Source organism: Balaenoptera musculus, chromosome 3, assembly GCF_009873245.2.
Source record: "Balaenoptera musculus isolate JJ_BM4_2016_0621 chromosome 3, mBalMus1.pri.v3, whole genome shotgun sequence".
Lineage (NCBI taxonomy): Eukaryota > Metazoa > Chordata > Mammalia > Artiodactyla > Balaenopteridae > Balaenoptera > Balaenoptera musculus.
The window spans coordinates 399,849-411,964 of NC_045787.1; the positions used below are offsets into that span (position 1 = coordinate 399,849).

The 12,116-nt window shown below is 47.1% G+C and overlaps 1 protein-coding gene across 2 annotated transcripts in view; it reads left to right on the forward strand.

Annotated features, from left to right (window-relative positions):
- CEP72 (centrosomal protein 72) overlaps positions 1–12,116 on the forward strand; it is a 32,807-nt gene that overhangs the window by 3,487 nt on the left and 17,204 nt on the right. Inside the window, exons 1-4 of one of the 2 annotated variants that reach the window (XM_036847750.1) lie at positions 388–461; positions 1,168–1,295; positions 2,203–2,395; positions 5,055–5,163. In XM_036847750.1, coding sequence (XP_036703645.1) covers positions 1,236–1,295; positions 2,203–2,395; positions 5,055–5,163 — 362 coding nt within the window. In that variant the 5' untranslated portion in view covers positions 388–461; positions 1,168–1,235. Of the gene's footprint in view, positions 1–387; positions 462–1,167; positions 1,296–2,202; positions 2,396–5,054; positions 5,164–12,116 lie in introns of those variants that run through there. The other variant, XM_036847749.1, reaches the window with a different exon arrangement.

The following is a 12,116-nucleotide window of genomic DNA, read 5'->3' on the forward strand; positions in this document are numbered from 1 at the left end:
TTGTATATCAGTTGCTTTAAAATCCTTGTTAGATAATTCTAATTTCTGTCATCTCATTATTGGTATCTGTTGATTGTTTTCTCTCATTCAGATTGAGATTTTCCTAGTTCTTGATCATTTTTGATTGGTCATTTTGATTGGGACTCTGCTTCCTATTTAAATCTCGTTACTCAGTACTGGCACTGCCTGGGTGCTGCCTTGTTGCTGAGGTAGTGGCCAGGCCTCTGTCACACACATAGCATCTGCAGATGCTTCGTTACAGCCAGTCCAGGGCAGTAGTCATGTCCGCTCACACTGTCCTGGTGCTGGCCACTGTGCGAGGCCAGGTGTACGAGGTACATTTTTTTTTTTTTTTTCTTGGCGTTGGGCTGGAGTGGGGCTGAGGTTGTCAGGAGTCTGTCCTGCAAGGCCACCCCTCCTGGTACTTTGACCACGGACAGCAGGCTTACCCGTATCTTTTGGTAGGTGTCCATGGGTGTTTCTGGGTGGCCAGCTTCTCTTGCACTCAAATTGGGATGTATAGGAGACAGAACAAAACCAACCCTCAGTGCTTGACCATTTTCTTCAGGTCCCTAGACAGTCCCCACGCTTCAGAGTCGCCACGCTTCAGAGTCCCCACGCTTCAGAGTCCCCACGCTTCAGAGTCGCCACGCTTCAGAGCTGCTTCCCGTGTTCTTGTCCAGGGTTTTTAGGTCTAATAAATGGGGAGGAATAGGGTGAAATGTGTCTCCTCTGTCTTGTCTGGAACTGGAAGCCCAAAAACCAGTTTCATATGTAATCAAGATGTGTCTTAAAACAAAAGTTCCTGGGAAGATACTGGTGTATCCAGACACAGTGTCTTTTTCATTACAGAAGCTTACTTTTGTAGTGATGTTTGTCTAACGGCTGCTTACTGGGTGTGCCACGTAGAGGTGTTCAGTGCACCTCGTGTGCAGCTGGCCCTCAGCTGTAACAGCACGGGTGGTCAGGTCAGCTACCGAATGGGTTTCAGATTGCGACCCCTGCACAGAGGCCCACAGGTAATGGGGCTGAGCAGTCAGGTGTGGAAGTGGGAACCCCCTTAGGAGGGTTTCCTGGTGAGAGGGTTTTGGAGGGAGAATAAATTATTGCAATAATTTATTTTCAAAAAAATAATAAAGTTAAAATCTCTTAATTTTCTATTCTTAGCTGAACTTCGGTCATTATCTATTCCTGGAACTTACCAAGAAAAGATTACTCACCTAGGAAATTCTTTGATGAATTTAACAGGTCTAAAATCTCTAGATCTCTCACGAAACTCCTTGGTTAGTCTAGAGGTAAGTTTTAGGTTTGTTTCTTGAAAGAAAATTTATTGCTTTCAATAGCAGTGGGTAGTACATTTATGGTAAAAAAGGCAGTCTGTTTTATGACTATGCTTATAATACTTGTAAGCCATACGCTTAACAGTGATTGTAAGTTTTGTGCTGATTTTCTTGTGTTTGCTGTGAGCTGGATTTCTTACGCATCACGTTATGTCTTCGAACTACTTTAACAAGAAGTCACAGCTCTCTGATGAAGATGGTTGTATCTGTAAAGGAAATAAGATAAGGCCCGAAAGACGAATGTGTGCGTGCCAGTCACCCTTCATCCTGTATCGGCTGTCGTTTTCTTCATCCACACTGAGCTTCACATCTGTTTACATCTGACTCTTGGCGGCCTCGGGCCCTCGAATGGCTTGCGTGCCTGACGCGGCAGGCGCTGGTCCCCGTGAGGGAGTAGGAAGTCACCCAGGCGATGGCGAGTGGGACCGCCCTGCGACACTGCCGGGGCTTCGGGTGGGGAGAAGGAAGGCGGGCCGTCACTGCCCTGGAGCAGGACCTCTCAGTGCCCCGACCCGGGGCTTGGGGGCCCGCTCAGAGCCCGTGCGCGTTCCGGCCGGTCCAGGCTGCCCGGGTGCTGGCTCGTGGCTCGGCCCCGTCCTCTCATCTGTGGGGCGGGCGCAGCGGCACTTGCGCTGCCAGGGCTGCGTGCGGAGGGGGTGAGGTTAGTGCGGGTCGCTCAGCTCGGCGCGGGCTGCGGCCTTGCCGGCCTCGGCCGTCCTCTCCCCGCGGTGGGCGCGCGGCCGTCGCCCCGTGGCTGAGCGGACCTTTCCCCCTCGCTCTCCTGGGGACGGCGCGTGTGCGCGCTTGTTAGGTTGGGGGCTGGTTCCTGTTAATGGCTGTCTTGGCGCGTTTGTCCCGGCAGGGCATCGAGTACCTGGCGGCGCTGGAGCGCCTCAACGTCTACCGCAACCGCATCTCCTCGCTGGCGGAAGTCTTCCGGCTCCGCTCCTTAAGGGAGCTCGCGGAGGTGGACTTCCGGCTGAACCCTGTGGTGGAGAGCAAGCCCGACTACCGCCTCTCCGTGGTGCACACGCTCCCGCGCCTCCGGCAGCTGGGTAGGCCAGCCGCACCCCTGGCCTCGCTTGGTGCTGCCCGATGGGTGTCTCGTGTTCTTGGGGTGATGGCGCTGTTGACCCTTCTGGAAAGGGAGGCTCATTGCCTCCTCTCACAGGAGAGCTGCCTGGAAGGTGGCAGGGAGCCCCTTCCTTGCGGCCACAGATGGCTGCTGGGCCAGGGGCGCAGGCATGGGCCGGCTCTGCTTTCCAGCTGGTGCCCTGTTTCCTGGCATGGGCTGCTGGGCGTCGTCTCAGGCTCAGCTGGACAGCTGGGTTCAACCTGGTCTTACGTCCACCTGGGAGGACACGGGCGAGAAGTTCGCTGTGCCACGCCCTCCCCAGGTGACAGGCACGAGGGTACGAGGTCCTGTCGGCAGGCGCAGCCACCACCTTGGCTCAGTGGCCCGTAGCCGTAAAAGAAGCGGATCGCTCAGGCTCGCAGGCCGAGCGGCCAGGGTGCCCACCAGCCGTGCCCAGTCAGGAGGGTTGTGCTGGGGAAACCACAGCGTCTTCCCACCCACTGTCCCGGCTCTCAGGAGCCACTTTGCTGTGAGCAGTGTGGCCAGGGCACTGCTAATGCCCCCCCCGCCCCGCCCCCATGTCGCACTTCCCGGGGAGAGAGCTGGAGCGTGAGCCCGAGGGCATGCTGGCCTTGGAAACCCTGGGGAAGGAGGGGCTCAGAGTCTCGGAGTGTGAAGTGCTGATTAGTGGTGCAGCGGTGTCTGATTGGAGGAGGGTGGTCCTTCTGTGCCCCCAGTGATCATGGCGCGTTCTCCATCCTGAGGGCCCTTGACTGCCTGGGGAGGCTGGGGGGCTTTCGGGGCGTCTCCACCTCTCAGGCACTGAGCTACCAAACCAAAATGAGACCCACATCATGGCAGCACCTGTCAGGTAAATGCTGGGCTCCGTGGTGGGCAGACCATGGCTCTTGTCCTTTCAGGGTCTACCAGGGCCTGTAGACACCCCACTGGCGGCACCTCTCAGCCGCACACAGCTTCTCTCATGAACACCCCAGCTGCGCGTGTGCGTTGGCTTACCTCCTGGACCCCGGTCCTGGCGGGCCGTGAGCTCTGGGGAGCCTGGCCGCACCGTTCGGCTGTGCCTGCCTGGGCCTAGGGGCACCGACCCCCAGGGGCACGCTGTTTAGTTTCAAACCTACTTAGAATTTCAACATTTAATGTTGATTTTTAGATATTTGGAAGGATTAAGTGCTTGTGTTCTAACTTTTATTTGACTGTTAAGTAGCCTATAAACAATTGAATTTGACTCTTTTTCAGAAGCATGACAGTCCTTATGGAAAGTTTTGCAGTCTTCAGCCCTAAATCATTTGTTTCCGTTTGTGATGAAAGTTTTCAGTTCATCCTTAGACTGCTCATGTAGAGAAGGGGTTGTGACAGCCTTCCCACACGTGAAAGGTGCTTTCAGACGTGAGGAAGGAGCAGAATTGGAGTCAGTCAGTGCGGGAGTGCGGAGCTCTCGGAAGGCCCTCCCTCCCAGCAGGGTGCCGCGAGAGTGATCTGGGTGCGCCCTGGGCCGGGGTCTGGGAGAGTGCCGCAGCAAGGAGAGCATGTGGTCTGGCGGAGAAGGTGGGCTTGCATCTGATTTTAGTCATATTGAGTTTGAATTTATAGAGTGGAACCGTCCAGAGAAGGATGCTCAGAGTAAGGGACGTGGAACTGCAGAAGCAAAGTTCAGGCTGGGCAAGTAGAGTCACGTGTTGTCGGCACGAAGGCAGCGTCCAGGCCATGAGACGGGAGGCCCCAGGCTGGTGTGTGGTGGATGGCGTCCCTGAGAGGACAGAGGGGCTGCTGGGGGCGTCCCACGTGCGGGGCGGGGCTGCTGTGCGCTGGCCACACCTGTGGAAGTGGGTACTGGGCACCTCCTCGTTCCCTTGTTTCTCACTGAGCTGGTGCATCTCCCGGGGTGCCGTGGGCTAAGTGCTTCCTAGGAGCTCTGTGGCAGCCATGGCAAGTTCCCGAGGGCCGAGCTCCGGCGTTTGGGAGGGGAGCCCCCCTCAGGTGCTTCTGAGGAGGTGCAGTTGTGGACGAGTGGGGTCTTCTTGGGCCCAGGGCACACATGGGGACAGTTTAAACTTGGCTCTGTCTCCTGTTCTGGTCCTGAGGATCTGAGGATGTAAACCCTGGGCGCCAACACACGGCCGGGGTGTCTTCTCTCCAGTGTGTTCAGGCTCCTCACCCACAGACACTTGCTAGGGGTGCTCAGTGTGGTTTGGGAACCTCGCCCAGCACCCAGGATGTGCGTTAAGAGGAGATGAGAGGACGTGCCTGCGTGAGAACTTGCGTGTGTGTTTCCTTTCCTGCCTCCGGGGCACCTGAGGTGCAAGCCTGGTGCGAGCCGCCGGCCCTCTGGGAGTCAGCGCTCGGCATCTCTGGGAAGCCAGTTGCAGCCCCCGGAGCCCAGCCGTGCTCTACGGGGTCTGCCCAGTGGCCTGGGGCTGCCGTGGCGGGGTCGGCCCTGAGGGGAGGGAAGGTCCCCGAGCAAGCGGTGGCAGTCCTGGTCACACGCCATGTGTGGCTGGCTGGGCGAGGGGGCACCTTTAGTCCTGAGGGGAGGCCGGCGGGCACACCGCGGGGTTTGGTTTGGGGCCCTGCCACCTGCCTCGTGCTCTGCTAGATACGCTGCGGCATCTTCTCCCTAGATGACCGCCCTGTGAGGGAGCGTGAGCGGAAAGCATCCCGGCTGCATTTTGCTTCGGAGGAATCGCTGGACTCAACGCAGAGCTTCGCAGCTGTTTTCAGAGTCGAAAGGTATGAACAGGAGTGGTATTAACTAAAGTGCTGATTGCCACTTAGAGGACAGACATCCAGGGGAGCGTGGGGAGAAGCGCTGGATACCAGCTGGCGATCAAGGAGACTGTGGGACAGCCTCTCTTCCTGTCGTCCACATTTTCTATATGGTATTTTTAAAAATATTTAAAATGTTTATTAAAGTAATGGATGTAAAATATGTGGCACAAAAGGCCTGTGGTGAGAAGCAACAGTCCTTTCTCTCTACTCCTGGTCCACTCCCAGAGGCAGCCTCTTTCCCTTCTGTAATTGTTTCTGCTTCCAGGTTCTGTTCAGTTACTTTCTGATCTCTGAACAGTGCAGACCCTTTGCTGTTTCTGGATGTGAGCACTTTGAGCAGATCTGACAGCTGCCGGAGCCGCCTCTTCCCCACCCTGGCGGTGTTAGCGCTTGGGCTCTGCTCCTTCCCGTGTTCTCTTTCAGTGCTCTGTGACCAGGGCTCCCGCTCTGCTTTGGCTGGGCTGTGGGAGCCTGTGCCCGGCTTCTCACCACCTCCCAGCTCCTGCCGTCTGCATCTTTATGTCTAACTTTAGATTGTCGGGGTGGGTAGTGTTTAAGTGTGTTCTGAAAGCATATAGTCTTCATGTGTGTGGTTGATTCTAAACGGTAGGAGTCAGTCAATGATGTTTACCTTGCTTGTGATGTACGAGGAGTATATACTCCTTCTTGTACACCATTTTGATTTGTTTGAGGCTTTTAATAGTTTTCTTTCTCTTATGCCTTAGCTCATCTGTAAATTTCTCTAATGTAGACGTCGACCGACTTTTTTTTGTAAAGGGCTGGAGAGCATATTTTCAGCTCTGTGGACCATATGATCTGTGCTTCAATTTCTAAACCCTGCCTTTGTAGTATGAAAGCAGCTATAGGCGATACATAAACTAATGATTGTGTTCCAATAAAACTTTACTTACAAACACAGGCAGTGGCTCAGATTTGACCTGTGGGCCATACTTTGCCAACTTCTGTTCTAAGATCAGTTTCAAATCTCTAGAATCTCCTCTTCCCTCAGATGCCTCCCTTGGAGCTCCCCTCCCCTCACTTCCCTATTTCAAACCAGGCTAATTTCTGGGTAGACAGCTGCACGTGGTACCCTGCGGAATGGTCTGTGTATTGTGTACCCCAGATTCATATGCTGAAATCCTAACCCCCGGCATGATGGGTTTAGGAGATAGGGCCCATGAGAGGTGATTAGGTCCTGAAGGTGGAGTTCTCATGAATGGAATTGGTGTTCTCTTATGAAAGAGACCCCACAGAGCTTTCTAGCCCCTTCCACATTTGCGTGAGTTTTGTGAGTCACGTGGTGTCAGTCTTCTGACTTTGTCCTCCTTTAATACTGAGTTGCCAATTCTGGGTCTTTTTCCTTTCCGTATAAATTTTAGAATTAGTTTGTCAATATCCACAAACTACCTTGCTGGGATTTTGATTGGGATTGCATTGAATTACAGATTGAGTTGGGAAGAAACTGACATCTTGACACTATTGAGTCTTCATATCCACGAACATGGACTATCTCTCCATTTATTCAGTTCTTCTTTGATTTCACTTATCAGAGGTTGGTGATTTTCCTGATATAGATGTTGTACATATTTTGTTAGATTTATACCTTAGTATGTTCTTTTGAGGCTAATTTAGGTTTTTTAATTTCAAATTCCAGTTGTTCATTGCTGGTATTTGACTTGTGTACAGCTGATGGTGACAAAGTACCACAAACAGGGTGGCTTAAAATAACAGAAACTTACTGTCTTACAGTTCTTAGGCTACAAGTCTGAAATCAAGGTGTTGGCAGGGTTGCTTCCTTCTGGAGGCTCTGGGAGAGAATCCATTCTATGACTCCAGCTCCTGGTACTTTGCTGGCAATCTTCGGTGTTCCTTGGCTTGTAGATGCCTCCCTCCAATGCTTTTCTTCATATGGCTGTCTTCTCTCTGTGTCTTTTCACAGAACTCCGCATTGTGCATGCCTGTCCGGTGTCCACATTTCCCCTTTTTATAAGGACACCAGTCGTATTGGTTAGGGCTCCCCATAATTTCCTCCTTTTAACTCGATTACCTCTGTGAAGACCCTATTTCCAAATAAGGTCTTGTTCTTAAGTATGGGGTGTTGGGACTTTGGCATCTCTTTTTTAGGGGACACAATGTGACCCATACATCTTGAATTTTACAATCTTGCTATAGTCACTTATTAGTTCCTGGAGTTTTTGTTTGTTTTTTGGTCGATTCTTTGAGATTTTCTACATGGATGGTTGGTATGTCATCTGTGAACAAAGATAGTTTTATATCTTCCTTCCCAATCCGTATACCTTTTATTTCCTTTTCTTGTCTTATTGTGTAAGCTTGGACTTCCGGTACAGTGTTAAAAAGCAGTGGGTAGAAGGGACATCCTTGCCTTGCTCCTGATCTCAGCAGGATAGCAGCTGGTTTCTCACCACCAGGCGTGATGTTAGCTGTGGGCTTTCATAGGTGTTCTTTATCAAGTCGAGGAGGTTCCCTTTGATTCCTAGTTTACTGACCACTTTTATCATGAATGGGTATTGGATTTTGTCAAACGCTTTTTCTGCGTCTATTGATATGGTCATATGACTTTTCTTCTTGAGCCTGTTGATGTGATGGATTACATGGATTTTTTTCAAATATTGAGCCAGCTATGCAAACCTGGAATAAATCCCACTTGGCTGTGGTGTAGACTTCTTTTTATACATTGTTGGACTCAATTTGCTGATACTTTGTTGGGGATTTTTGCATCCGTGTTCATGGGAGATAACTGGTCTATAGTTTCCTTGTATTGTCTTTGCTGGTTCTGGTATTAAGACAATGCTGCCCTCATAGAATGAGTTAGGGTGTATTCCCTCTGTTTCTGCTTCTGTCTTATGGAAAAGATTGTAGAGAATTGGTATAATTTCTTCCTTAAATGTTCAGTAGAGTTCACCAATGAATCCATCTGGACCTGGTGTTTTAGGAGGCTATCAATTATTGATTCAAGGTCTGTAATAAATACCCGTCTGTTCAGATTATCCATTTTTCCTGGTGTTGGTTTTGGTAGATTGTGTCTTTCCAGGAACCATTCCATTTCATCTAGGTTATCACATTTGTGGGCATAGAGTGTCATAGTGTTCCTCTGTTATCTTCTTGATGTCCACGGAACAGTTCCTGCTGTGTTCCTTCTTTTAATTCTGATATTAGTAATTTGTGGCTTTTTTTTTCTTAGGTAACCTGGTGGCATAGAGGTTTTTCCATTTTGTTGATCTTTTTAAAGAACTAGCTTTTGGATTTGTTGTTTTTTTTTTTTTTTTCCCCGTTTTCAGTTTCATTGATTTTTGCTCTAATTTTTATTATTTCTTTTCTTCCTCCTGCTTTGGATTTAATTTGTTATTTTCTTAGTTTCCTAAGCTAGAAGCTTAGATTATTGATTTCGGAGCTTACTGCGTTCTAATATATACATTCAGTGTTACAAATTTCCTTCTACGCATTGCTTTCACTGCATCCCACAAATTTTGATAAGATGTATTTTCTTTTTAATTTAGTTCAAAATATTTTTATTTTGAAATATTTTAGTTCAAAACACTTCTTCTGAGATTTCTTTGACTCGTGTTATTTGGAAATACGTTGTTTAATCGCCAAGTTTTTTGAGATTTCCCAGTTATCTTTCTGTTATTTATTTTATTACTAGTTTAATTCCACTGTGTCCTGAGAACAAATATCACATGATTTGTTTTCTTTTAAATGTGTAAAAGTGTGTTTTATGGCCCAGAATGACTCTATCTTGGTGAATGTTCCATGTGAGCTTGGGAGGAATGTGTATCCTGTTGTTTGGATGAGGTAGATGTCACTACATCCAGATGATGGGTGGTGCTGAGTTCAGCTATGTCCTTAGTGACTTTCTGACTGCTGGATCTACCCCTTTCTGAAGGAGAGGTGTTGAAGTGGATCCATCCATTTCTCCTTGAGTTCTATCAGTTTTTGCACCATGTAGTCTGATGCTGTCTTATTAGACGCAGACACGTCAGGGGCTGTTATGTCTTCTTGGAGAACTGGCCACTTGTCCTCACGTCATGCCCCTCTTTATCCCAGATCACTCTCCCTGCTCTGAAGTCAGCTCTGTCTGAAAGTAATGTAGCTACTTCTGCTTTCTTTTGATTGGTGTCAGCATGGTCTGTTTTTCTCTATCCATTTACTTTTAATCTATGTGTCTTTATATTTAAAGTGGGTTTCTTTAGGTAACATGTAGTTGGGCCTTTTATTTTGATCCACGCTGACAATCTCTGCCTTTCACTTGGTACATTTAGACCATTGATGTTTAAAGTGGTTATTGATACAGTTGGATTAATAGCTGCCATGTTCGCTGTTTCTACTTGTTGCCCTTGTTCTTTGTTCCTGTTTTTGTCTTCTGATCTTTTCCTTCCTTTTGTGATTTTAAATGATCATTTTATGATTCCATTTTCTTTCCTTAGCATATCAGTTATACTTATATTTTCACTTTTAGTGGTTGCTCTGGAGTACACAGGACAGGCAGACCTCGTTTTTTGTGCTTTGCTTTATTGTGATTTGCGGATATTGTGTTTTTACAGGTTGCAGGTTTGTGGCAACCCTACGTCAAGCAAATCTGTTGGTGCTGTTCTTCCAATGGTATTTGCTCACTTCATGTCTCTGTGTCACATGGTAATTCTTGCACTATTTCGCGCTTTTTTATCTTTTTACATTGTGGTGATCTGTGATCAGTGATCTCTGATGTTGCTCGTATGACTTGCTGAAGGCTCAGATGATGGTTAGCATTTTTTAGCAATAAAGCATTTTTAAATTGAGGTAAGTACATTGTTTTTAACATAATGCTATTGCTCACTTAATAGACTACAGTACAGTGTAAACATAACTTTCAGATACACTGGGAAACCAAGAAAATGGTGTGACTTGCTGTATTGCAATATTTGCTTTATTGTGGTGGTCTAGAGCTGAACCCTCAGTATCTTCAAGGTCTGCCTATACATTTACAAGTAATCCAAGACCACTTTCAGACACTATACCACTTCACAGATCGTGCAAGTACCTTATAATAACAAAATATTCCTAATTCCTCCCTCCTGTCCCTTGTATCATTGCTGTCATTCATTTCATTTATACCCAAACTATAGCCCTGCATGTAATACATGAACATAATGTATTGAGTACATTGTTGCTATTATTTCAAACAAACTGTTGCCTGTTAGATTGTAAGAAAAATAGAAGTTTTTATTCTGCCTTCACTTATTCCATCTCTGATTTGAGTTTCTGACCTGTGTCATTCTCTTTCTCTCTAAAGAACTTCTTTTAATGTTTCTTACCAGGCAGGTCTACTGGCAACAAATTCCCTCAGTTTTTGTTTATCTGAGAAAGTCTTTATTTCTCCTTCACTTTTGAAGGATAATTTTGCAGGGTACAGAATTCTAGGTTGGTAGTTTTTTTGTCTCCATACTGAGTATTTCACTCTACTCTTATTTTTGCTTGCATGGTTTTCCCCTCTGGCCTATTTCAAGATGTTTTTCTTTGTCTTAGGTTTTCTCCAGTAGAATATATTCCTTGCTGTAATTTTTTGGGCATTTACTCTGCCACTGTTCTCTGAGCTTCCTGGTTCTGTGATTTGGTGTCTGACATTAATTTAAGGAAATTTTAAGTCATCTTCAAATATTTTTTTGGTTCCCCTCTCTCTTCTCCTTCTGGTATTCTCAAATGTGTATGTTACACCTTTTGTAGTTGTCCCACGATTCTTGGGTATTCTATTCTGGTTTTTTTCAGTCTTCTTTAATCTTCGCTTTTCAGTTCTGGAGGTTTCTGTTGATATATTCTCGAGTTCCGAGATCCCTTCCTCAGCCATGCCCAGTCTAGAGCTCATCAGAGGTGTTCTTTTCTGTTACAGTGTTTTTGACTCTAACGCGTCTGTTTGCTTCTTTCTTAGAATTTCCATCTCTCTGTTTACATTCCCATCCGTTCTTTCATGTTGTCTCTTTTTTCCATTAGATCTTTTAGCATTATTACTCATAGTTGTTTTAAATCGGAGTCTGATTTCATCCAGCATGTTTGCCGTATCTGAGTCTAGTTGTAATGCTTGCTCTTTTTCAATGTTGTTTTGGCTATTTGGAGTCCCTTGAGATTCCAGACGCATTTTAGGATGAGTTTTTCTGTTTCTGCAAAAAACGTCTTTGGGATTTTGATAGGATTGCACTGATTCCATAGATTGCTTTGGGTAGTATTGACATTTTAACAGTGTTAAGTCTTCCAATCAGTGAACGTGGGGTGTGTTTCCATTTATTTATATCATCTTTAATTTCTTTCAGCAGTGTTTTGCAGTTTACCTGTGCTTGATTATCTGAAGACTAAGTTACCACAGAGTTTAGGTGATCTGGTGCAGTGTCCTATTATCCAGAGGTGACAGTGGATACCCAGAGAGGCTGCATGTGTCCACTGTCAGGTTTCTGTGGTCAGACCCCGAAGGAGAACCAAGTCCCCTTCTTTCTACAGGGATCTGGAACACTTTCAGTATGAGAAAATAAGGAATATCATTCATTGATCTCTCAAAGTACGATAAGGTGTCATAAAATCAATATTCATAGTATGTGATTGAGTTCTATCTTGAAGAGTGATTTCTTAAGCTGCCTTTGTTGGAAATGAGGTTCCCTGTGAGTGTTTACCTCTGTATGGAGGGACGTCCTATTCTAAAACCTCACATTTCAGTTGGTAGGGAAATATTTTCACTTAATGTGAAAATAGAAATTCGGAACACCACATCCTTGAACTTACTTTTTTGTTTGTTTGTTTTCTGTTTTTTGGCCACGCTATGTGGCATGGGGGAATCTAGTTCCCTGACCAGGGATCGAACCCTCACCCCCTGCATTGGGAGCATGGCGTCTTCGCCACTGATCCCCAGGGAAGTCCTCCTCGAGCTTTCT